General features: G+C 40.9%; 4 protein-coding genes across 7 annotated transcripts; all 4 read right to left on the reverse strand.

Annotated features, from left to right (window-relative positions):
- Positions 1-3,244: 3,244 nt before the first annotated feature.
- Positions 3,245-3,635, reverse strand: RB195_017335 (uncharacterized protein; the record flags this gene model as incomplete). 2 transcript variants are annotated; one of them, XM_064184287.1, is made up of 3 exons in its annotated part: positions 3,245-3,327; positions 3,413-3,463; positions 3,515-3,635. In XM_064184287.1, the coding sequence occupies 3 exons, from the start codon at positions 3,633-3,635 to the stop codon at positions 3,245-3,247; spliced, it is 255 nt and encodes an 84-aa protein (XP_064040168.1). The 2 variants fall into 2 exon arrangements, with proteins under 2 accessions (XP_064040168.1, XP_013301778.1); XM_013446324.2 differs by having other exon boundaries at positions 3,413-3,635.
- Positions 3,636-3,739: 104 nt separating this feature from the next.
- On the reverse strand, positions 3,740-15,054 carry RB195_017336 (uncharacterized protein; the record flags this gene model as incomplete). 3 transcript variants are annotated; one of them, XM_064184290.1, is made up of 8 exons in its annotated part: positions 3,740-3,877; positions 3,938-4,004; positions 4,066-4,124; positions 4,183-4,256; positions 11,451-11,604; positions 12,327-12,521; positions 13,413-13,550; positions 13,705-13,740. In XM_064184290.1, the coding sequence occupies 8 exons, from the start codon at positions 13,738-13,740 to the stop codon at positions 3,740-3,742; spliced, it is 861 nt and encodes a 286-aa protein (XP_064040170.1). The 3 variants fall into 3 exon arrangements, with proteins under 3 accessions (XP_064040170.1, XP_064040169.1, XP_064040171.1); XM_064184289.1 differs by lacking the exon at positions 12,327-12,521; XM_064184288.1 differs by lacking the exons at positions 3,740-3,877; positions 3,938-4,004; positions 4,066-4,124; positions 4,183-4,256; positions 12,327-12,521 and adding exons at positions 14,349-14,462; positions 14,917-15,054 and having other exon boundaries at positions 11,428-11,604; positions 13,705-13,809.
- A 2,462-nt stretch (positions 15,055-17,516) lies between these two features.
- RB195_017337 (uncharacterized protein) lies at positions 17,517-22,122 on the reverse strand (the record flags this gene model as incomplete). Its single annotated transcript, XM_064184291.1, has 3 exons — positions 17,517-18,059; positions 21,835-22,011; positions 22,093-22,122. The coding sequence occupies 3 exons, from the start codon at positions 22,120-22,122 to the stop codon at positions 17,517-17,519; spliced, it is 750 nt and encodes a 249-aa protein (XP_064040172.1).
- Positions 22,123-22,537: 415 nt separating this feature from the next.
- Positions 22,538-23,632, reverse strand: RB195_017338 (uncharacterized protein; the record flags this gene model as incomplete). The annotated part of the gene is made up of 1 exon (XM_064184292.1): positions 22,538-23,632. The coding sequence occupies one exon, from the start codon at positions 23,630-23,632 to the stop codon at positions 22,538-22,540; it is 1,095 nt and encodes a 364-aa protein (XP_064040173.1).
- Between the last annotated feature and the right edge of the window lie 1,308 nt (positions 23,633-24,940).

The following is a 24,940-nucleotide window of genomic DNA, read 5'->3' on the forward strand; positions in this document are numbered from 1 at the left end:
GATCAACTTCTTTCGTCATGGCTGAGTATGTGCAGCGTCCTACACGCGGACACCATTGTACCTTAGTATCCCTCTCGTGTGGAAGGCAACATATCACAAGAAATTGACGCTGTCGGGATCTCTCCAAGAGAAGATAGGGTTATGTATACAGATCATGAGTATAGATGCAGTCACGCTCCATTTACTCCACGTATCCTGAAAAAAAAACGGCATGGGAAACAGTCTCATCGATCGAATTCTCTTACAAAGCACCTAAAGATGTGTAACGTATGCGAGTGCAGTCACGCGAGCAGCGTCTTCGAGCCGATAATCAACGGGCTGCTGATGATGTCTCTCAAGTTCGTAGTTGCTGCGTTGTTAAATGCCCAGTTGGAAAATGCTATCAATGAGACCCTTTCTCTCTTTGTTTTCCAAGGCAATTAACCGACTTTGGGGGTGATACTCGCGATCTGCACAGCTAATCCTGCCTTTTTCAAAGATTGTCTATTTCGTGACATGATGCTTTGAGTTATTAGCTAGGTAGTTGCTTCTTCGTGCGTATACAAGAATGCACAGGGAATGATCCCCCGACCTATACTGTAGAGACAGAAGTTCAAGGAACTATATTGAAGGCAGCATGCTACAAAACTGACGTGGTATGGACTTCCCATGGAAAGCTTCTATACAGGATCGTAGATTGCGGAAAACCAGGTGGTTCCGTTCATCTCTCCGTAGTAGCTGCAAAAGACGGCTCGGAAGCCGCCGTTTTTTTTTACGACGGCTTACTCCGTGGTCCGCCACCCTTGTGCACACCTCGCATCAACGAGGAAGCTTTCAAGGATTAAGAAGGTGTTTTCGACAGCCTATTCAGGTTACACTAATGAATATACTGCCGAGGAGAGCGGAACGTGTACATAAAGATGCGTTCTTTAGGCAAGGCACCTCACAGGAACTACAGCGATTCCCATACCATTTCCTACGAGGATCAGATTCGTGGTATGCTGCCTTTAATTACGAATGTTTCGTAGGATCTCCATGGCTGGTTTCCAGGTTTAGAATTTGTCTTCGTGTACACTCAAAAATGCTAACATACATAAAACACATTCAAGCAAGTATTTTCGGGACTGTTCCCGTTTCATTGTGATTTCTTCGTTGGCGCTGGCAACAGACAGACTCACACGTGTACCACAATGTAAAAAGACGAAAAACTCACACCCCGTAGCCAAAAGTAAGTACTCAGGAGTAGGATCAGATATCTGGGAATTGCAGCATAAAGGGGTCTTATAAAATGCTAAAGAAATGGAAGAAGTACGGTGTAACCCAAGGATGAACCGATCATGTTTGCCAGTGTTCCTTATCGATGCCCATGGATAAGTCTCTACGTTTTTTTGGGTGTCTACTTCACCCTGAATGAATATGCACAGTAGTAACCTGTGATATTCTTACGTTATACATTAGCATACCTTTCCTGCATAGCTGTTAGGAGTTAATTAGTAGTTGCCATTGCATTCATATTTGAAAGCGTCTCCGAGGCTTCAGTGAACGTTTCTTGACTGCTTCGAATTAAATCTTTAGCCTGGACATTCAAACTCAAAACGGTATGATGAGTACAATTCTGCGACTTCGTTAAGGCCATAATCAGTGGTGGCAGTGAACATACTACCTTCAATGTGTCAGTAAGAACGAACAAGGCACCACTTACGTTAAAGATGTTGAAATAGGTTGCAATGATAGAAGGGGAAAATAAATAGAATGAGGGTACTGTACAAGTTTTCGAAGCGCATACAGATTTACATAGAGGATAGTTATTAGCTGTGGTCATGGCCAAAAGGCATCACCCCACGAATCTGAGGTGGTGCAGATTTCAGGTGGAGTATTCTTATACGGGATAGTAGACTATGGAGAGAAGGGTGATTCCGTTCATTTCTTCCTAATTGCCGTAAAAAAACGGCCCGGAAGATGCGTGCGTGCACAAGGCTGGCGCGCTCCAATCGAACTCCTTGTGGAAAATAGTGCCGCCGGAACGCTTGAAGCCGTATCTTCCGGGCCGTTGTCTACCGCAGTTAGAAGAAATAGATGGAATCACCCTTCTGTCAATAATCTACGATCCTGTATACGAGTACTCCACCGGAAATCCGTACCACTCCAGATTCTTGGGGTGATGCCTTTAAGTCACCGTATCCATCCCTCATCGAAGGTCTAGCACCAATTTATCGACCATTGTGGGATGTAAGGCCTGTTTGGAGGAAAGTTCCGAACCGTTAAGCATACAAACGCGTTCGAAGCTCTTACCAGATGCGCTACACAAACCCCTTGGCAATGATATCATGTCCATATATGCACTGCATGGATACATTATGTTTCGAGCAAAAAAATCTCTCTTCCTGAGCCCACACCGCTCTAGTGTTAGTTTTGCCAAAGAAGAAGTGGCGACAAGTTGATGATGACAAACGATCATCAAATCCCGTAAAAGGAAACTTATGCACCCACTCCAATCTCGATGGACATGCTAAGACTGATGAAGAGAGAGACACACAAGTAAGACCTTCACGTTAGTCCAAATTTTGTGCTGACCTCACGATTACGGTTTCCTTTCAATTCGTCGCGCTGCAGCACAAGTGACAACATCATTTGACTTTCCATGTCGGTAACGATTGGAAATCAGTATTAATTTTGTTTATGCGCGGAATGACGTATCCTATAGTACATGATGGTAAGAGCGCGCCGCATCTCGGTCTGACTTGCGCACTTTAGGCCAAACCCTCGCCGTGGCCACCATCTACGGAAGAAGTCATAGCGCCTGTACTTAGTTAGAATGCGGTCGTAGATTCACTTTTGGGAAGATGGCAACAAATATTTCTGGTCCACTTTTACGATTCACAGATTTTGGCGTTTCCATCGCATAAATGCTTATTGTAGCAAAATTGTTTTCAATGAGTTTAGTGATGAACATGCGGTCCTTCTAAATATGTTCAAAAAACTGCGCACTCATCTCGTGCTTCTTCTTCCTTCTTCCTAAAAATGCAGCTTTTTCTGAGTAGGCTTGCGCAAAGATTGAGAGCTGTTGTTGCGAGTGTTCAAATTCCTTTTCGTCTTTCTGTTTTAATCCTAAGAATTTTATATTCAGAACACTATCTTGCTATGAAACACATTGAAAAAAATGCAGTAGAAAAATCGTTAATACAAATATCCAGCTAAAAAAGATTCATTCGTGATCCGAAGATCAGAATTATTAGAATCATTTTTATTGCGCTAGGAACACTGATCATTTTGGTGCAAAATAGCACGATGCTTGTGCGTCTGAACCGGACACGTTTCCTGCGTAGTTGCTTTGCGGTTTGGGTGTCGCTGAAACAATGATCGAAGATGATGAGAAATACAATCACCACACTTCATAGAAATGTCAAAGACTCTCAAAAGATGTGAAACTTACTATCTTGTGATGGTGCTGAACCATATGGTCCACCATATGCACCGGTACATCCTAAATATGGGCCACGTTCAGGGCCACCTCCACCGCCACCTCCACCGCCACCTCCACAACTACTTCCTATGTTTCCAGCGTATTCTTCTCTAGCATAACCAGTTCCTTGAGTTCCTGATCCCATGTAGCCCGAGTAGCCTCCAGCGCCCATGTAGCACGACTTGTCACCCATTGCTGCTTGATTACGTGCGAAGTAGAGACAACAGAATGGAAGTACACACCGCTTCACTCGCCTTTTATATTCAAAGTGTTTTCAGTGTAGCAAAATCATTTTCTTTATCCATAACAGTTAGTGGAAGTAAGAAACTGATAGCGAGGAAAGTAAGTTTCAATCTTCAGTCGATTCTCATTCTCCATTTTGAAGCATGTGTACACGTAGCATGTAATATAGAAATTCAGGAAAAATCGTCTTCTCTGAATTTCAATTGCATGTGGAAGGTGTTTTATAACATAATAATGAATTTTGTTTTCTACCTTTCCACCAACTATTTGAAGACAGGAGGAGCAGACCAAACAGGTAACGGAGATACTCTTAGTCTTTCTCAATGAGATCATTTAGTGAAAGGCATAAAGCAAACAAGACCTAATCAGCCAACGTTTACTCATTGCAGATCGGTGGTTTTAAGTATTTTTTCTCCGCGGTCTCCAGAAAAATTTCATTCTGAATAAGTTGAAACTAGCTTCGTTTTTACAAGTTTCACGAAGTGTTCAGCAGTTACCTTGTGAGGACGAAATTCTATTATCGATTTCCTTTCGTGGGCGTGCCGAGCATGCGTCAGTTTGTTCAACGAATCTGCCAACACAGAGATGTGTGCGTAGGCGGACGCAGTTGATAAAAAAAAAAAAAAACTTCTAACGCAAACAGCAACAGCGAATAGCTGACTGCACCATGTGAATACAAACTTGTGAAATGAGTCTCTAAAGCGAATGTTTTCGATCATAGAGAGTATTTCGTTTTTGCGTGAAAATTCGTGGTTCTTGAAGGCATCACCCCACGGATCTGAGGTGGTACGGCTTTCAGGTGGAGTAATCGTATACGGGACCGTAGATTATGGAGAAAAGTAGGATTCCGTCCATTTCTTCCTAATTGCAGTAAAAACGGCCCAGAAGATACTGCTTTGAGCGTTCCGGGGCGCTATTTTCTACAAGGAGTTCGATTAGAGCGCGCCAGCCCTGTGCACGAGCCATGTCTTGCTGGCAGTTTTTTTTAGACTTTAAATTTTTTTAAATTTCAAGTAAATTAGGAAGAAATGGACGGAATTCCTCTCCCCCCTCTCCATAGTCTACTGTGTTGTTTACGAATACTGCATCTGAAATCTGTACCACCTCAGAGTCATGGGGTGATGCCTTTAAATAATAAGCCGTTCAATGCGCATACAACTGACTGTCCTCCTTGCATGTATTTAGCAGCTTTTTTTAGGGGTGAAGAAGTTTGACCATGATCATGTGTTGCAAATACCTCGCTCGTTCTCATCAGTCCATCGCAGTGGTCGACTACGCCCAGAACATCTCGACTAACATAAAAAATTTTGAACCAAAAATGAAAGCAGAGCCACCTTTTTTAATTTGTCTGTGATTTCCTTAACAACCACAAAACAGGATCTAGGTAGGAGACCGTTAAAACCATCGCTCAATATCGAGTCTTGTGTCGTACTTAATCGTCGGCTTTTCTTTTTCGCCGTTCATCCTCTAGAATGGGTAAAAAAAATTTTTAACAAACGACATCTTTTAAGTCCTGCTAACTTCAGTTGCATCTTTGTACTTCTTCAACTTTTTATATTGAAACATTGTTTGTGAGATGAGATGAGATAAGATGAAGAAATGTTTCTTTCAGGATCTAGAAGAAGAGTTAAATGTTTAGGTTTACCTATTTCCGATTTTTTCTCAAGGTGTTTTTTCTTACCCGCAACAGTAACCTGCGTACATTGCTAGCGAAACTACGAAGGAAAGGAAATGAAAGATAAAACCATTAGTTTACAGAAGAAATAATTCAATGTCTTTTGTAAACCACACAAAAGTCCGCCAATTATTTATCGAAGAATATTCATCTGTGGTCTGTAATTTTATAGCGAGAGTCGAATTAAATAATATTTGGTAATTACGGGTCGCCTGCGGCGCAGTCGGCAAAACCCCCCGGTGGCTACACTGTTGATTGTTGTTTGAAGCCGCCTCAGTGCCAACCAGCTCTTTCATTCCTCCGAGGTGATAAATTGGTACTAGACGTGCCTGGAAGACACAAAACACTGACTTGATACGTCGGCTGGCCACCGCCGGTCAAGGCAAACACCGTTGAACAGGCCTCAACGATTCTAAATTGCAGCCAAAAGCGCAGGCGCGTCTCAAACGGATTGATAAGCCGGAGACTTTATCTTTCATAGAAAATTGCTGAACATATGCAAATTGGCTAACAATTGGTACACGTACACATAATTGATGTGATCATCCACCATTTTTTATGATTTGGTCTTTTCTTGTTGCCATAAAGGATAAAACATAAAGTGCACGGCGTTGATCAATTCGTTGAGGAAGTGCCTACGATTTCAACATCAATTCAGAATCGTTTGAGGTGAATGAACGCGTGTTTAGACTTTACAAAGACTTCCGGGATAGTCGAAGTGTCAGCTCAATCACTCCTTCCTCACAGACGAGTCTGGCACCAATTTACCTTCTACGGAAAGATGAAAAGCTTAGTTGACTTTAAAACGGCTACGGCGATTCGGTAGTCGCAGCTGAACCTTCTATCGACTGCGCCAAATTTGAGCTATGAAGAGGCGCTTTAGAATTTGTCTCGCACTGAAATCTCGAAGACGGTAAAAATGTAACGTAATGTAATGTAAAGGAAGAATGAGTAATTTCACAGACATTGGGGGGAAAACCCAGATTCGGTCAAAATTTCGGTTTCATTGATCAAGAAATTACAATTGTCAGCGAGCAGTTGAGGTACGGCTCAGTTACCTCATAGCCATAGAATTGCATTCTATCCATCATCGGCGACCACAGTCATGTAGTGATCGCAATCCAGTGAGTAAAGCGACAAAAATCCTGCAGGCAGAGACTCTGAAGGTTCAGAAAAACAACAGCTTCCCTTTTTCTGAAAGCCAGCACGAATGTAACATGGTGAGGGAATCCGCGCGAAAAGCTAGCGATGGAGTTGTGGCTTGGAGATCCGGCGTGGTTCCGCTCATGTCTCCCTATTTATCGTAGAAAAACGGCATGGGAACACCTTTAGTTCCTACGAGACTGTTTGTTACAATTCACTGATTTTTCTGATTCCTTAAACGACGGGAGTTACTACCAGTCTTCACCACTACTCCTACTTCTTTGTTACAATTCGCTGATTTTTTTGATTACTTGACGGGATAAGATTAATAAGTCGAAAACCATAGATGAACTGCCAGAACTTCCAAATTTTTTTTCGGAAAGAAATTTCCGGAAAAAACAGAGTAGAATACATCGCCAATGCGAATATTATATTGTTACAGAGTCATTCTACGCATTCATGTGTAAATCAATCAAATATGGCGAGTTCAAAAATTGCCAATGAGAAACCCATATCGTAACCAGATATTCAGTAGTTAGGTGGTTATTTTTTAAAAACTACCTGCCACGATGGCACACGGTCTCTTTGATGCGACATCTTTTCAAGAAGTGAAGCGAAAACTGTCGGTGGTTCCTCGATCGATAAACCTGGATTTCTAAGATCACTTGGCAAATAGAGTTTGAATGATTTTCGTAAGTGAATATAGGTTAGGAGTTCAAAAAAGCTTGACCTTTTTTAGAGGAACGAAGAAAAGCACGTAGAAGAACTGCGATAAACTTCATTACCTCTATCCTTTTTCAGTTTGAAGCTTATAAACTCGTCTTAACTCACGTGAGTTGATGCTGAAACGAAATCGTACGTTGCTGCTGCTGCTCAAGGCACGAGCTCAGGTCTTCGGCTTAAAGGCATTACCCCACGAATATGAGGTGGTACGGATTTCAAGTGGGGTATTCGTATACGGAATCGTAGGTTATGGAGAGAAGGGTGATTCCGTCCATTTCTTCCTAATTGCTGCAAAAAACGGTCCGGAAGATATGGCTTCGAGCGTTCCGGCGCACTATTTTCTACGACGTGTTCGATTGGAGCGCGCCAGCCTTGCATACTCGCCGCATCTTTCGGGCTGTTTTTACGTTAATTAGGAAGAAATGGACGGAATCACCTTCTTCCTTATAATCTGCGACCCCGTATAAGCATAACTCACCTGAAACCCGCACCACCCGCACAGCTTCGTGGGATGATGCCTTTAACCTTTGAAATTTTCTTCCATTGCTTTTCTATTTAGAAAGAAGCCGATTTCATTGTTGCGATGTAAAATTCAACCCGTTAGTGGGACGACGACTTCTGATTTAAAAAAAGAAAACTCGGTACATAAGAAAGGAACGATTAAAGGCGGAATGGTGATATGGCATTTGAAATTTCGGTGATAAAAATTGGAAAAAATTAATGAGAAATTGGTTCTTTGGAAAATGTTGACAAAAGTGTAGATTCAAATACATATCGATCTATAAATCAGTAACAGTTCACTAATTCTTGCAAAGTTGTTTGAGAAAAAAAATTCAGTACATACTCAGCCGCGGGTACTTCTGCTGTTCTCTTCTTCGATCCGTCACCTTTTAATTTGAAATATTTTCGACTAAGACCAATCTGTGCCGCACTTTGATCGAATTTCACAGGATTCATCAAATCTCAGAGTGAAGGTGACATTCGGAAGGAGGAGCGCCTCCTAAGAGCGATAGCCGTTTTTCATTTTTTTCGTCGCAATTTTTTTCTCTCCGTGCATTCGATGAGAATCTGTTTACTTTTGTCTTTTTTGTACTGCATGGCTTAGCAATTTCTCTATAAACACTTCAAGACTTCATTCGTGAAAAGTTTTATTGAGAAATCTGAGCAATTTACTCTTGACTGATTGATTAATAACTGCTCTGACTTTGTGCACTCACAATAATGTATAGTACAAAATTTATATATATATATATATATATATCTTTTTAGCTGGTTTTTTTTCGAAAAGAATATGGAGTTACATTTAACTTCTTTACCATGATTTTTGTCAAACTACATCTGCCTCCTCTTTCCTGAGTCTCCGTTCCTGAATCAATATCAAAATATGCAAGATATTAAAGAAGTGTCTATAAAAGGTCACTTTAGTGCACTTGACGGAAAAATAAAACGCAATCTCCTCTTCTTGTGAGGTCACTTGACCAAAAGGTAATCCCTCGCTGCCACTCGTTTTTCCTGGACATGTGATGCAGTAGCGTAGCTTCTGTTTACAGTCTGGCCTTAGTTCGACAAGCCCCCCCCCCCCTATACTCCTAGATGGTACCGTGCACCATATCACTTTAATTGTTCTAAAGGCGCCAAAGAAACTATGAATCGCAGCCGTTATCCGTGTCACGAAGTGGTAGCTATTAATTGCTTTTTAATGTTCGTATTAATTTATTCAGGAAACAATTGTAGGTGAACAGAAAAGGCAGAAACTTTTGAAAATAAGTAAAAATAACCTAAAATAAATAACTAAATAACCTAAAATAATTTACGTTTACTTGTTCTCCTCTACTGCTAGATGTTGGAGTCATAAAATCGCTTCGTCAACTGGGTAACTCGTTAAAAAACCTCCTTCCACATGGTATTCCAGACAATAAACCAAAGGCAAACCAACTACCGCATGGGTTCTCCTTCATTCTCAACAACTCTATTCATCAATATGCGAAGTGGTAATAAGCGATTCGAGGTGGCCTCAGCATTTCATATCTAAAAGAAGCGAAAGAAATGGGTATTTTAAAGCTCAACTTATATCCGACGACAACGTCGGTGTGATACTAAAAGAGTTTTTGTTCGTCACGTTAGCAATTTAGATAGACACGTAAAAACAAAAGGCAGAGAAAAGAACGTCATAGTTCCGAAGATCGCTAGGCTGTGAAAATGATGCAGAAATATTTATTTATTTATTTATTTATTTATTTATTTATTTATTTATTCGCAGAAATATAAAAACATGCTGCTCTGAAGGGCCCGATCAAATGGAATAAAAATCACTGAAATAGAAAATAAGTAATCTAAACAATTCTTCACGTCCACATAGTCAAGAATTGGTAAAATCTGGGAGAGGGCTCTTAGTGTTTCTATGATGATGTAAGATAAGGCAAGACCTCTTTAGTGTAGTTAGTATTAGCTTAGTTACTCTAAAAAGAAAAAAAAAAGATTGGAAGAACGCTTTTCGGACAGGTTCGACCCAACGACACTAACTAATTTGTTTTTTAATTTACTGATTTCAATGATTTCTCAACTGCAATATTGGCAATTCAATGCTTTGAGGAACAAAAAAAATGTTTCATATTTGGAAATATCGCAAGCACGTACAAGAGTCATTCGAGAAGCGATAGAAGATCTTTTAGTTTAGCTCTACGAAAAAAAAATCTGCCCTCTTCCAGTTGTTTTAAATTTTGTACTATGTTGTGAGTCTGTGCACCGCAAACAGTTTCTCGACCACTTATATCACCTGCTTAATAACATCTGTCTCATTAATACGAAGTCAGTTCTCTACTTCCAAAACAATGGCAATCTACCGGTTTCTAGATTCACATCAACTTTAACAACAGCAAAAAAAAACTAGCAAAATAGATGAGATCTGGTAGAAATCGAGAAAAAAAAACAAGCTAAAATACGTATCGAAGAGTTAGGAGTAGGTTAGTAATGCACAGCGAAATTGTGAACTGCTGCGAAAATTTTAGCAATTGAACAAAAATGTTAGCAATTGAAACGTTCTCTTGTCTTGAAATTCAGGCATATTCTGTCTATATCTTGTAAGAGAGTGCCTGCGAGGTTTTTCAGCTGGAACTCTTTATTTGTCGGCTTTTTCGCCGTCTTTAGAGGCGTAAATAGGAGATGATTGGAGTAATGCTATGTTTATCCCGTCAAGTACCACACTATGCTGGGTGAGTGTTCCGATAATCGTTCAGGGTAGTGAAAACAGAAATCCATCTATATGGAAAATGGTCTTACGTGTTGCACCACCGGATATGGCGCGGCTGGTAGCACGCACTTGTCACTCAGTGTACCAGCGAATGAGTATTGCTGGGTGTAGATCACCAGCGGCGATGTGGATGATTTGATCTACACACAGAATATCAGGCGGTTATAGGTCACAGAGCGGTGCAAGTGGCAAGAACTCATTCGTTATCGACAAGCATTCATTCCTATTATTCATTGAATGGTTTTTTTAAGAATCCAAAACGCCTCCAACGTCTTCCTTGCCGATATTTCTGTTTCGTGAGCCAGTATAACGCATTTCACATCATCATTTAAAAAAAAAACCTTGCAGGCACGCTATTACAAGAGAGAAATTTTAGCTTTTCTCTTAATTAGAGCAAAGAATTTAATGAAGTCTAATATAAAGCCATTCCCTATCTGTCCTGGTAATCTGGTACATACCTGTTCTTTATAAGTAGTGTAGTTATTACCGCCAGAACATTGTTGTTGTGTGGAACACAGCAGAAAATACGATTTGGATTACCTAATTGCTATACGTTGTAAACAACCAAGAACGTTTATGTTTGATTGTCGATTGATTATTGACTATTCCCTATTCTTCTTGCGAAAACTGTGTACATCATCTTTTTATGATCGAGGCTTCTGGCATCATTTGTTTTAGGTAAAATTTTATCAAAAATGTCATGCTAGTACCTTACACAGCGCTAGTTCTGTAAATTTGGATGGAGTTGGCAGAATGCAAAGCTGAATGCGAGGGTAAATCCAGAAATCTTTATTATTTATGGATTTCCACGGAATTCTTTAAAATAAATCTATTAATACTTAAATGTAGCCATCATTTGATTTTTTAACAAACCTTAGTATTACAATGAATCCACAGTACTAACTCGGGAATATTCCCTCTTACGGCATCCACTACTTTTTCCCACGATTATTAGGACGGAACGGTATTTTTACACTTGAGCAGGCGGAATAAACGACTTCGAATGCTTCTATTGAGAGCGATAAGCAAATAAGGGTTGGATAATGTCAGTATATCGGATGCATATGGAATAAGCGCTAAGGATACCGAAGAGTCGATTCCGATATATGGAGAGGTGAAGATCAGACTCTGAAATATCCACAAATTTATAAGATTTCGTAAGATCGCTGTTCTTGGGAAATTCCTAACTTTGTACACCAGACAAAATTTCAAAGGGAACGTTATGGAAAGATGATTTGATGATTTGTGAGGTTATAAACGTTGTGAAGAACCAACCTAATTAGTCGCTTTTTTCACAGGAAGAGGGGTAGAAGTAAGTTTTGAATTTGATGACTCAACTAATGCCTGTTGACGCCTTACAATCTTTCCGACGAATTCTTATCTTCCTTTTCTTTTCATTCATCTGACTGCATTCTTCCTCATGATGGGGAAAGAAAGTAAAGTGTAAGAAAGATTCTCTGAGGACTGCTATTTTGTGTTTTTCTTCTCTCGAATTGTGAGGAGTAACGGGGATTCACTGTGACATTTGAGAAAAACCCTCTGGCTTCAGTTTACTGCTGGAAAGAACTAAGCTGAAAAAATCTTTTTTTTGGGAGCTGAAAAATTTGCGATGAGCAATATACGTCAAATCTAAATGAGTCAAAAAAGTTTCGAATTTTAAGTCATTATAACCATCAACTATTCGCAAGAAATCAAAAAGTGCGCCAGTTTAAGTTTTTGACTATTCGGAAAAGGTACTGTTCAACGATCTTACGAATCACTCGGGATATTTGTGTACTCGAATGTACTGGCATTCTGGCACACACTCGAAAAGAAAAAAAAACAAATGATAATAAGCGATTGATACTTACAAACAACACGAAAAAGCTGCATTCGATCAGAAAGTTTAGCAGAGCTAAGATAATCAAACTGCGTTCCATGTTGGTAGATTTTATACGCTTTGATCTCTTGCACATGAAAACAACTAAAGTAATGTTGACTGCAGAGGATACGGCAAAAGATATGCACAGAAAAATAAGAAGTTGCTTCCAAATCCTTCCAAGGTTCTAAAACAACAAACTGTAACTGGTGCTGTTCGAGTATCGAGAACTATGAAGGCAGCATAGCACCACGAAATTGACCATATAGGGATCCCTCCACAAAAAGCAGGGGCTAGAGGTATAGGAGTATCATGCCGCGTGATCATCCCTAATTCTCCCTAGATGTCATAAGAACGGCGTGGGAGGAGGAATTGTCAGAAAAAGTTTCATACGAGACACCCAACAACGTCCCACGTGTACGCGGCACGTGCAGCCACACGTGCCGTGCGAGCAGACAATCAATGAGTCGCTGACATTGTCCCTTCGGTTTATTGACGAACGCGGTGCGTACGCCTGCGCTCCCAAGCGCAGCACATTGTGGGTGCCTCGTAGGGAAATTCGGTCGACAATGCTATTTCCCACGCTGTTTTCTGGGACAATGAGAGAGATCGCGCTCATAGTCGTGATTTAAACATCTAATACTTTTTCTTCGTGAAGAGAACCCATTTCACTCAATGCTGTATAACACAAGTAGGACATATTCTATGGCTAACCTTACTGAAAGCACCATAATAAGGTTTCCCTCAGGATATACGTAAACATTTGTAAAACTTTAACACTTTAGCTTGTTAACTCACTTTAATGTAGAATTTTAACAAAAGTTCTACATTAAAGTTGACAATATTCTCGGAGACACGGAACAGTTTTTCATCCAATCATTTTCCACCATTTTACGTTCTAATAGTAAAGATAGGAATGTGTAACCATAAACCGCAAAAAAGATGATTTTGAGCACCGTAATTAGTTTTAATTAGTTTTATCGCATCATATAAAGTGCATATTTTTGTTCACGCGTACGATACGTGCTTCAGTATACGAATGAATAAAGCCCACTGAAAGTAATTCCTTAAAACTTACCGCTTCGGAAAATGATACAAAACAGCGTGATTCAGGACGAAACTTCCATGAAGCTTTGTTCGTCAAGTGCGAATATGTTGCAATGAAAGGCGACAAGTAAGCTATCGCTACACAAACTGGTGCGACTATTTTCCAAATCTAAATAAGAAATGCTCCTTCAAAAACGGTAGGAGCTAGTCATTGCTTCGAATTTCTACAGTGAATATCGTTCAAAAAAGAAAAACCGAATGCATTCGCTCTTATCACTATAAAAAAAATAAAAGCCAGGAAGAAGGTTTTTTAAATATCTCACTTTCTCATCTGCTCCAGGACTAACGATGAAGGTCATTCGATTGATCGAAATAAAGAGTGTCATGTAGGTTTGCACGAAAGCAAAATGATTCCCTAGACATCCAGTCTAAAAAAAAACCCGAGTCGTAATATTGTTCGTACAAATTATGATGTCATAGATTTTCCTTGAAAAAGAGGAAAACCAAAAAAAAAAGAGGAAAAGAGCAGGACGTAAGAATGGAAGGGGATCACGGTACACAAGAATAAAAAAAAGGAAGATACTCATAAAGTGAGATCGATAAGAAGTGAGAGTTATAAGAAGGAAGAACAGGACGAAGAAACAGAAAGCAGCTGTTTGCTTCGCTTCCACGAAACATTCAGAAAGTTTCTCCGTCGGATAGTCCTGAACATAAAATGAGAGCCTGCACACGACTGATTGATGTGATCATGGATGTGCCGTGATTTTCGGTAATTCTCAGTTACTGTTTTTAGTATCCTATTATTACCTAAACGAAACCTCAATGATAGACTGAAGTGTAAATTTAAATTTTATCGAAAAGATAGAAATGGGTTGAAATTTTAATACATCTTTCAACAGTGCGATAGACAAACAATAAAAATCTTAGCTCATTATGATCATGACCATGGCCATAAGACACGACTTACAATCCGGACGATAAATTCAGGTGCTTCTGTATAAATAAATTTCCACCAACTGCTTTCATTAGTCTCGTTGGCTAATTGAACCACATACAAGCTGTTGGTGAAGACGAAAATATTCTAAAAAAATACACAATATTACCACAAGCATTAATACAATGCAATGAAGTACACTAGAAAGCTAGTGAGTTTGTCTACTGTAGCGTACTGTGGAAAAAAGGATCTCTCGTGAGGATATCTCATCTTCTGTGGCAGGAAATGACCTGCCAACCTATCTTGTGCTGAGAAGGAAAAGAAATCCCTGAAACTCAGTCATATTCTAGTGAGAACTGTTTCTTCTTGTTTCTTTTTTATGGCACGCCTATAGATGTTTTCAAATAAATACGTGAACAATTTTGTTTTGTTGTGTTTTGTTTTAGTGTTTTCTGACCAAGGCAATTTTCTGACATCACATCTTTTGCATCATCTGGAACATCATCAAAACTATATCAAATAGAGTATCGTAAAGATTGTTTTATTAATTTTACTCATTTCTTCGAAAAAAAAATAGAAGAAGGTCTGGCTTACAACTTACAGTGATTGCTTGTGTCAAAAATAGGAAATAGAATGATCCAAAAAGTCGTCGCCTCTCCTTATACAGTAACACCGTTACAACAATATATAATACGATTGAAGGTATACAGTATCCGAGTCTTGTGGAAAGCATAAGCATCCTTCACCTATAGCTTAGTAACACATATCTAATACTAAAGAAAAACAGTATCTGTAAAGAGTTCTCGTGTACATGTCAGGTTTACGTCATTATATCAACTACTCGTACCCATTAGATCCAGTGACTGTTTATGAAATATGCAAGGTCCAGCACGTAAATAAACCGCAGCAACAACAAGAAAATGCTCCAATGAAACAATCTTAAATACTTTGGAAAAAAAGAGCCGAAACTCTTATTTCAACATATTTAAAATACTTTAAAATGTGTACTATTATCTTTCCTTTGAAAATGAGTGAAAATTAATGATTATTTTGGTGAAACTCAAAGCTTTTTTTAATGTGAATCTTCTAAGATGAGTAAACACAACAAGCAAGAGCTGAAAAATCAGAAACTCTCCTCGAGAGAAAAACTAGGCGATGCATTGCAGAATTATCTCCATTAGCATCATTAGATGACGCTAGGGAAATTTTATGATTGAATAATAGACTTAATAGAAATCACGCACTTCCACAAAGACAACTTATAGTTGATTCTTGAACCTTAAATTGTTGTGGTATTGATTTTGTGTGCTTTTTTGCCTTTTTTCAAAAAAAAAAACGAGGCACAGTTCTAAATTAAAACGTACCTAATGTACGGGAAATTTCGAAAGACCGCACATGCATTTTTTCACAACAGTTCCTTTAGAAACGTTATTAGCTATGGCGAATGGAAATGAACTATTCCAAGCTTTAAAGAGGGCTCTGCCCTCATCACATCGTTAGTTATCACTTTAATTATTTATTCATTTATTTATTTGGAAACACTCATAAGTGTGTTGGAAACGGCAATAAGAAACGGCAGAGTTCACCAGAATTCCGCCAAGACATTGTAGAGAAAAGTTGGCCTTTTTTGCACCTTCCTGTGGTGAGTTAACAGGTCATTCTCTTGCTACAGAAGGTGAAAAATGTTTATGTGAGATCCTTCTCCCAACTCCTGCATTAGAGCAACAGGGTTTAGGTGATCAACTTAGGTCCGAACGAACGAGTCAGTAAGCAGCCATGGTTATTAGGTGTAGATATCTCGAGCGGGACGGCTAATTCATGTTTTCAGTAACTATTGAGCCAAAAAAGGGCTCAAGAGTGGTAGAGTGTGGTCATCGCTCAGACGTTTAGAAGTTCGACATTCGGAAAAAGAAACTGCGCACTTTATTCCACCATAGTTTGCAGACTAGCAGAAACCCATTCAAAGGTCTTCAGACAGAGCAGACCTTTTTTTCGTGAGTGAATGTATGTTTGTTACGTAGGAGCTTCTCTTTTTGACTTGTTTGCAACCCTTTCACAAGAATTGCATTTTAGAAAGACACTATACATAATGGCATTTAACCTAAAATTTCGTTCCAGAAGCCCTCCACTCTACCCCGGACGTGGAAATCACCGGAGGGTACCATAATGAAATTAACCACGTCATCGTCAGTAAAAGGTTTTGCCTGACTCATGTTCCTGTTAAAACAAAGTTGTATACAGGATCAGGTCACTGCCTCCTCTGGAGAAGATTTTTCTTCACACGGAGAGATGATAAAGCCGAGAATTTCGGAGAGCGAATTCCTAGAACTATCATTGAAGGCATCACCCCACGAATCTGAGGTTGTACGGATTTCAGGTGAAGTATTTATATACGGATCGTAGATTAAGGGGAGGAGGGTGATTCCGTCCATTTCTACCTAACTGACGCGAAAAACGGCCCGGAAGATACGGCTTCGAGCTTTTCGGCGCGCTATCTTCTACGAGTTCGACTGGAGCGCGCTAGCTGTGTGCACACGCCGCATCTTCCGGGCCACTTTTTACGTCGATTAGCAAGAAATGGACGGAATCACCCCTCCCCTTAATCTACGATCCCGTATACGAACATTCCACCTACAATCCGTACCACCTCAGATTCGTGGGGTGATGCCTTTAACTGGGATCTTCTCGCTATACAGGACTGCTCGTGGGGAGATTCCGCAATGGACAACATCGACGAGGAATACGTTATCCGCAAAAAGACCGCCTACCTGATGATCAGACCTCTTTATGAATTCCTTCAAAAAAATTACGATGCTCTTAAAGTCTCTCGCGACAAGAGAAGCCACTGGGTCACAACCTTTGCGGCGATCGGGACATATTGAAGTATTGTTGGTGTCCGCTCGAGCAAATTGATGAACAGCGGGAGCACAGGTGATGACTGCTTTTACATTGTTGTGCACTGGAAAATACTCCAGAGTCTGTTAGTAGTCAAAACCAAAATAATTTGTCGACTTTTATTTGATTCGCAATACTAGTTTATTAGGATTTCTTCTTTTTAAAACAAAAAACAAAAATTTCCCTACTAAAATTGCTTTGAGCTTTAGATCTTTCTTGCAATTGTTCTAGTTTGTTGTTGACAACCTTTGCATACCGTTGAGAAAAAACTTAGTGCAACATATTTATTAAATAATCATTTGCAATCTAGGGTCTGCGTCTTTCAATCTTCTCCTTCGAATCGATAGTTCTATCTGTTCTTATGAGTTCCTTGGATCTTCCCCTTATGTTTTCCTTCATTTTTTGTGTGGTTTCTTTGCTCTTCTTTTTAATTCCTTCCAGAACAGAATTATGAGCTGATTTGCCAGGTGTATCAGAGACTGATGACCCATATATTCCTTTTGTTCCACCTACACCTGACCCGTTCCTGCCACTCTTTATAGGCTCTCCTTCATCTAACTTTATTGACTCTCCCTCAGCTCCATTCTTTTTATTCTGATTTGGATCACGTCGCTGTTGTTTCGATGTTCCCATTTTCTTCCGCGATTCTTCAGCGTCTTCGAGTCTTGGGTCTGGACTGGTCTGTGTTCGGTCACAGAAAACTTGTTCGAGAATCTCTGACCTTCTTCCTTCCGGTTCTACGTGCTTGTCACTTTCAAGATTCGAACCTTTATCAAGTCTTGGAGCACTCATTATCATGAAGTCTGGTTCGACATCCACTTCCTTATTTTCTTTCTCAGGAACACGTACCTTTAAAAAAACAATTTATCCAGTTTGCTCCCTGATTCAGAATATTATATAGTCAGGTCAAATAAAGTGACTGCGCTTGAAGCGACGTGGTGTAGACAGCGGCTGGAATCGAGGTCGGTCCATCCAAATGCAAGATGGGTGGTGTTAACAGGGGTTCCACCACGATGCTAATCGCTACGCTTCACCGCTCCGTTTCGGGCGCAACAGCTCGAGCAAATGCACCGAGCATTATTTCGTTTTGTCCCTACTGTTAGCTTTCCCACAAAATAGTTCATGACACACTAAACAAAGTTTATTTGTCATAAATTGCTAATCACAGCACCTACTAGCTCAGCGGGTAGAGCCGAAATGACCTGAGTGCACCGGGTGCGGGACAAGAGGTACCCGTGAAAACCGGCTGACCGCTCATGTCCTCCCTTCAGCACCGCGCTCCTCCGCGTAATTACGGCTGCCGCTCCACCAGTTAGGCATCCTCCACGACCGTCTGAGATCACCTACACCCCGCCTCCCTATTGCTCTCTGATCAACGCCGCGCGCGACGTTCGCGTCGCGATGAAGCGGCGGATAGTGCGAATTTTGAAGGAATGGGAGTGAAAAACGAATTGCCGCAGCGAATTCTGATGTACGGAGATAGTAAACCAAGCGCATATTATTGGGAATAAAGGAGAAGAATTGGATCCTTCTATCCAATGTAACTTTACATAAGTAAAAATTATCTCAAAAAGATGCTCCAGGAAAAAGAATAACATGCATATATTTTCAAAGATCTCATAATTTAACACATTTCATGCCCCAAGTTTTCTATATAAACTAGTAGTGCATAAGTATGTGTTTGTCACGATGTCATTCAGCGAATTCGTGTTCAACCTCAACTGCAGCACCTATAATAACAGTAAATTTATGCGCTAATTACTTTGTATACATTCCTTAAACTTCTTTCTACATCTTCTCTTTCTACATTTTACCTTTTCAAAATTTTACTTAGATATAATGTTTATATCGAGCGTCTGTCAAGTACTTCAATACTTGCTTGTACGTTTTATACAGTTTTATATAATAGAACTTTGTATGGTTCTTCAAACTTCTTTCAACACCGCTTTATCGCTTCATTTTTATCTATTCTCTACATAAAATCAATACGAGAGGTTAGGTGTGTTAGTGGCGAACAGAGAGCTTTGTATTTTCGAGATATACCTTTAGGTACAGTGTATGTCTGCGAGGCATTATTCGCGCCTCGTTAATCGTTGGATGCCAGTTTTACCCAGCTAGATGAACAAAAAGAAATCCTTAGAAAGGGAAAAAAGGTAAAGAAGATAGCATAACACCGATCAGTGGGACATTTTTTGAAACATCTCTTGCACTCCCAGGGATGAATGAGTGTTTTTCACCTAACAAGTCGAGACAGGATAATTTCTTTTTCACTCGCATTTCTAAATGGCATGTCACTTATACAAACCTATTTCATTCTTTCCTTCTTTTATATTAACTTACAAGCACACTTTATGTAGACCTTCGAACAACATCTAATACCAGGTACTTTCCTTTTTGTTCGATTTTAAAAGCGCATTATAAAAGCTGTGGGCGCAGCGAAAAAAAAAATCGTTGTAATAGCGGTAGACGCGGCGGAATGGGAGGGGAGGGGGGAGTGGGCGGGGCGTCTTGAAGACGTAGCACAAGAGGAGCAATCAGGCTACTGTAGCGATTATGACGGTGTCAGGAGACGCGAGGTGCAATTAACGACGCTCATTAGCCTCCGGGATACGCGGCGGCACATCATACGGGTACCTCTTGACCGTTCCCCGAGTGCACCATGATTATTTTATGGTGTAATATGGCGTAAACCTATCGCTAGCTTCACGGACGCAAGCGCGAGGTTCGAATGCCGGTATACGTACCATCATTTGGGACAACCGCGCGCAGGAGCCGCGCCGCACATGGTTTGGGCGAGTGCAATCATGTTGCTAGAGCGCGCAATACCCACACATTCGGAGGAGAGTTCCACTTCGGCTCTTCAAGTAGTATTAGCACAACGATAAAAAAGTTTTCACAATTGCAATTAATACTACTATTTATTAGCTTTTCACGGATTAGGTGCACTAAATGCTGTAAACGTTTGAAAACGCAGACACGTAACAAACATTATTATTATTGTTATAACTCTTCACGAATGATGTGCAGTATATACTTATCACGTTTAAAAACGTAAACATATGGCAAACACAAATAATGATTATTATCAACACAACATTATTAACATCACTGTATTGCGAATATCATTCAGTGTTCGTTGATCCTCTTCGTTTCCAACTGGGTTGCTTCCACCGCAGATGAAACATGTTCAGAGGAGCCGGCGGTCCGCAAAATATTTCTGCTTGCTCTTCCATATCACTATAGTTGTCAATAAATTTCCGTTCCCTATTTTTTTTCTCCTTATTCGATATCTCTAAAAACTCTTGAAATAAGCATACCAAACGGAGTAGATAATTACTGTGTGCATGCATCCACTTAGTTTGGTGTTGGACCTGAATGGGCTTTAGTCCCACTCCAGTAGTTTGCGTGACTATCCTTCTAGCAAAATGCGCACGTCAAAGCACTTCATCCGTGGGATTTTTCAATATTTTGTTAAAAGCAGCTTAGAAACACGTATTTGTGGGTAGCGTTTTGCCAAGGTGAAATATCCAGCCAATACAAGACCTTCATGTCGATAGGGCTGAAAACAATATGTAAGAAATGAAGTACATCGAGGATTTCAACAATATTCAACGTCTTCCACAAAAAAAAACAGCACAGGTAATATTACATTCACAAATATAGCAAAACTGGAACAAAAACTTCAAACTGGATATAACAATATAACGAAGTATGACTCAAAAGCGTTGAAAGTACGTGTTTGCGGAGTGTTTCAGCATCTCCATTGCCTGCCCGAAGTAAGCTGAGCGCGCTCTAGCAACAACACTGTTCGCACGAATCAGGCGCAGCGCGGCCCGCCCACGTGCGGCAACCCATATCCATACTCACATTTTGCGCCACAAGTTAGCCCATTTGTAGTCGATTCAAAACGACATGAATCCCATTACGTTAGCGGCTGGTTGGAAGGACGAGCGCCACCGATCGCTGCAATTCGTGGTGATCCCGCCTCGATCCCAAACACCATCTACGCCGTCCCGCTTCGAGCGCAGCCGCTCACGCATGCTGGAAGGAGCTTCATATCGTTCGGGCCCGACTAAGTCTTCATCGTTCCACCTCATGCAGACCTCATTTCAAATTTTTGCAACCTCGCCTTTAAAAGGATCACCCCACGAATCTGGGGTGGTACGGGTTTCACTTGGGTTATGCCTGTACGGGGTTGCAGAGAGTAATTTCATCTCCCTGGTTCAGTGTGTGGAAGAGAGTAATTTCATCTCCCTGTGTCAGTGGAAACGGACGACCCCAAGATGCTGTTTCTTACGACGGCACTCCGTCCACCTCCCGCCTCGCCTGCGATTCGCGAAAATCCATTCGGGCGAATCACAGACTGGGAGCGGCGCAAGAGTGGCGCCGCAATTGAGGACGTCGTTAGAAACTGCGTTCCGGAGTTGTCCGTTTCCGGTGATACAAGGAGAAATGGACCGAATCACCCTCTCTCCATAATCTACGACCCCGTGTTCTAATTCTCCACCTGAAATCCGTACCACATCAAACTCGTGGAGTGATGCCTTTAGCATTCCTGAATGGATCATTCTCATTGCTTGTGCAAAAATACATTTTCGAAATAGGCTCTATTAAGGGTACTGACCGGTGGAGGTAGAATTTTTGGGAATAGCTTGTCCCAAGCCGGTCTCACATACTTTTCTTCTAATTTTGTTTCTTCGATATAACTGGACGCTACTGATTTAGAAGATGAGTCCTTCTTCTTGGCAGAACGTGAGCATTGTATAAGTATCCATATGTAAACTAACGATATAATAATTATCTGAAAATTCTTCGATGAGATGGAATACTCTTCAGACATAACATGCTGGATTTTTGGCAATTTTCTACGAAGAACTCTCACCTTTAAGACGATGTAACTGACAGTGATCATCTTGAGCAACCGCTCAGTATGAAGGATATACTAGGAACTGAAGAATCAGTGAACGGACAACATTCGTTGTCAATTATTCCCGTCAGACGTGGTTGTTTACCCATTTTTTCACACTGACAAGATATGATGTCGGTTCTCTCTTTGTTGATAGTCGAATTTAAGCAACAGCCAAGATTGTTAACAAAATTTATTATGGCTAACGTTTCGGCGTTGTCGCCTTCGTCAGAGCCTGGAAAGTAAGAACATTTGCAATATATCCTCTCAAATGCCTCATCCAGAACAAGTCATCATCCCCTAGGATATTACACCCGGAAACAAAAACCAAAAAAGCCCAAATCGTTGTGCCTACCTTAGTAGCCGCGTTGCCGTGATGTTAGCGGATATCCGCGTGGTGCTATCGCTCCGCTGATACTAATTAGGATGCGACCCGCATATGACCCCGTAGGTCAAACCCGCAAAGGTCTTGATACAGAGCCAGCTCGTTGGTCACGGCTAAGCACTCTTCCTTTCTATTCATTTTTGGACCTTTTGCATTTATCCAAAACGCTTCTAAAGTTCTGCGAGCTATAATTTCGGCTTCGTACGATAGAATTGTGACAGCTACGCAGAAAGGAACGTTTTCATGACATTGTCTGCGGTGAACTCCGAGGGGAGTTGCTGCATTCGATTGTTTCATCCCCCTTAGATGTTCTTCAATGCGAATACAAAAGGGGCGCCCTGTTTCGCCAATGTATTGGTCCCCACATGTTTTGCACGAAATTAGATAGACTACACCAGAGACCATGCAGTCCCCTTCTTTCCCGAATGGGCATATTACACAGTCTGGAGTGAGACAGAAGCGGTCGTACATTCTGTTTCGAACTAGTTGTTTTTTGAGATTTGTTGGAGGTATTTCCACAACTCTCACCTGGTCCTCGAGACCGCATTTCACCAGACTAGCCCGTATAGCTTTACTCAGGTCGTCGGTTATGAAGGGCAGGCAGAAATTGATCTTATTCGACTCAACCCGTGTGGCATATTCTTGCTGCGCACCAAGATCTGGCCTACCTGCTACATTACCAATGTAACCGTTAGAATTCGCGATGCGTTGCGCTAGGTTGATCGCATCGATCCGCTCCTGGACATTTGATGTCACCCTTACGGCTGTCCTAAACATGTTTTTAACCACAGATTTCTTAGTTTTCCAAGGGTGAGCGGAAAGACAATGAACTAAAATGTTTTTGCTGCTAGGTTTTCGGAACCATCGTGACTTCCATTCACCATTGGACCACTGTATTTCTACATTGAGGAAGGACAGCCAATTTTCTTTGGGTTTCTCCTTTGTGAACCGTATGTAAGGGGACTGTTGGTTTAGAAGCTCGAAACAAGTGTCCATCTCGTCTTGAGTGGGGCATATAATGCAACAGTCACCAATATAACGGCAATACAGGAAAGGATTCCGTTCCAGAATGGGTTGTTCTATTTTGGACATGAATGCAATGGCTAGTGTGGGAGCTAGTCTTTGTCCCATGGCCAATCCCCTGACCTGTCTATAGTAGTTGCCGGCGCAACGAAACGGTCCTCTCTTTGTTCACAGTAGCGAGTTTATCTCCATTCATTTCATAACTGGGGCGGGTGTAGTGTAGCGGTCAGAGGTTCCGCTTCCTGCACGATGGATCGGAGGTTTGAATTCGCCCTGGTGCTCACCAAGTGGGCCGATAAATTGGTGCCAGACTTGTCTGGGAGGATAAAAACACTGACTTGACTAAAATGCTAAACAAAACACATAGGCTATCCACCGCAAGTCATTGCATAGGCCAGTTGCACGTTCTTAAACTTCAAACGATTTGAATTGAAGTAAACGTGGTGGAGCATCCCAAGCGGATTGATTAACGCCAGACCCTTTATCCACTTTATTCCATAACTACTATCAGCGGGACCTTCACAAGACTCGTTTGATCGTTGCCGATAACCTTTCCCCATATTCAGTTCTTGTGAACTCAGTATTAGTTTTCATCACCCACAGTTGGGCGGGTGTAGTCGGTAAGGAGTAAGAGTCGATGGAGTCGGTAAGAGGTTCGGCCGTAACTGCACGGTTCATCGATGGTCCGAAACGCTCTTGTGTCAACTAAACCTGAGTCGGTGTACTAGTATCAGGCTTGTCCTGAAGGATTAAAACACAGACACTCGTCTAGCCTCTGTAAGTTGTATTACTCAGAGATCTATTATAAAATGAAGGCAACGGAAAATGGCGCGGATTACAAGCCTCGATTGTTAAACACGACGATTATTCGTCCTACCACCATAAAGCGAAAAAGTTAAAAAGGTGGACGCGTCAACCATGATACGCACGACGTCTCACAATATGGTGTCAAATGCGAAAACTTGCGAACAAGGAATTCGTCGTTCTACCTGAGAATAGTGCTGATGCATTATGACGTACACCGGACGGAACACAAAACCGACCAATAACTACCATCTCTTCACATCTTTGAATTACATCATCGAATGCTGAAAATAAGGTGCAAGTTGCAAAACGTGCAAAACTAAGCAACTATTATAACCAGTATCTGATAGGGCAATGTGTTTGCGATACCTGTACGCAATTCTTTTTTAGTTGGTTTGTTGAGGTTATTTTTCATTTTTTTAATTTTAGATTTTTATAGTTAGAATTAGTCTTTTTTAGTTGCAACTGCACCAGTGTAGTTATAAGCCTGAAATTAACCAAAGAAGGCAACGTATCACAAAGTGGAATGATTTAATTCCTCTTGCTTGTTAGATGAGGGACCTGTTCTTCTAGCTACCATATCACTGCTCTTCCGGACTGTACGGTGGTTGT

The sequence above is a fragment of the Necator americanus genome, chromosome II (assembly GCF_031761385.1).
Source record: "Necator americanus strain Aroian chromosome II, whole genome shotgun sequence".
Taxonomy (NCBI): Eukaryota; Metazoa; Nematoda; class Chromadorea; order Rhabditida; family Ancylostomatidae; genus Necator; species Necator americanus.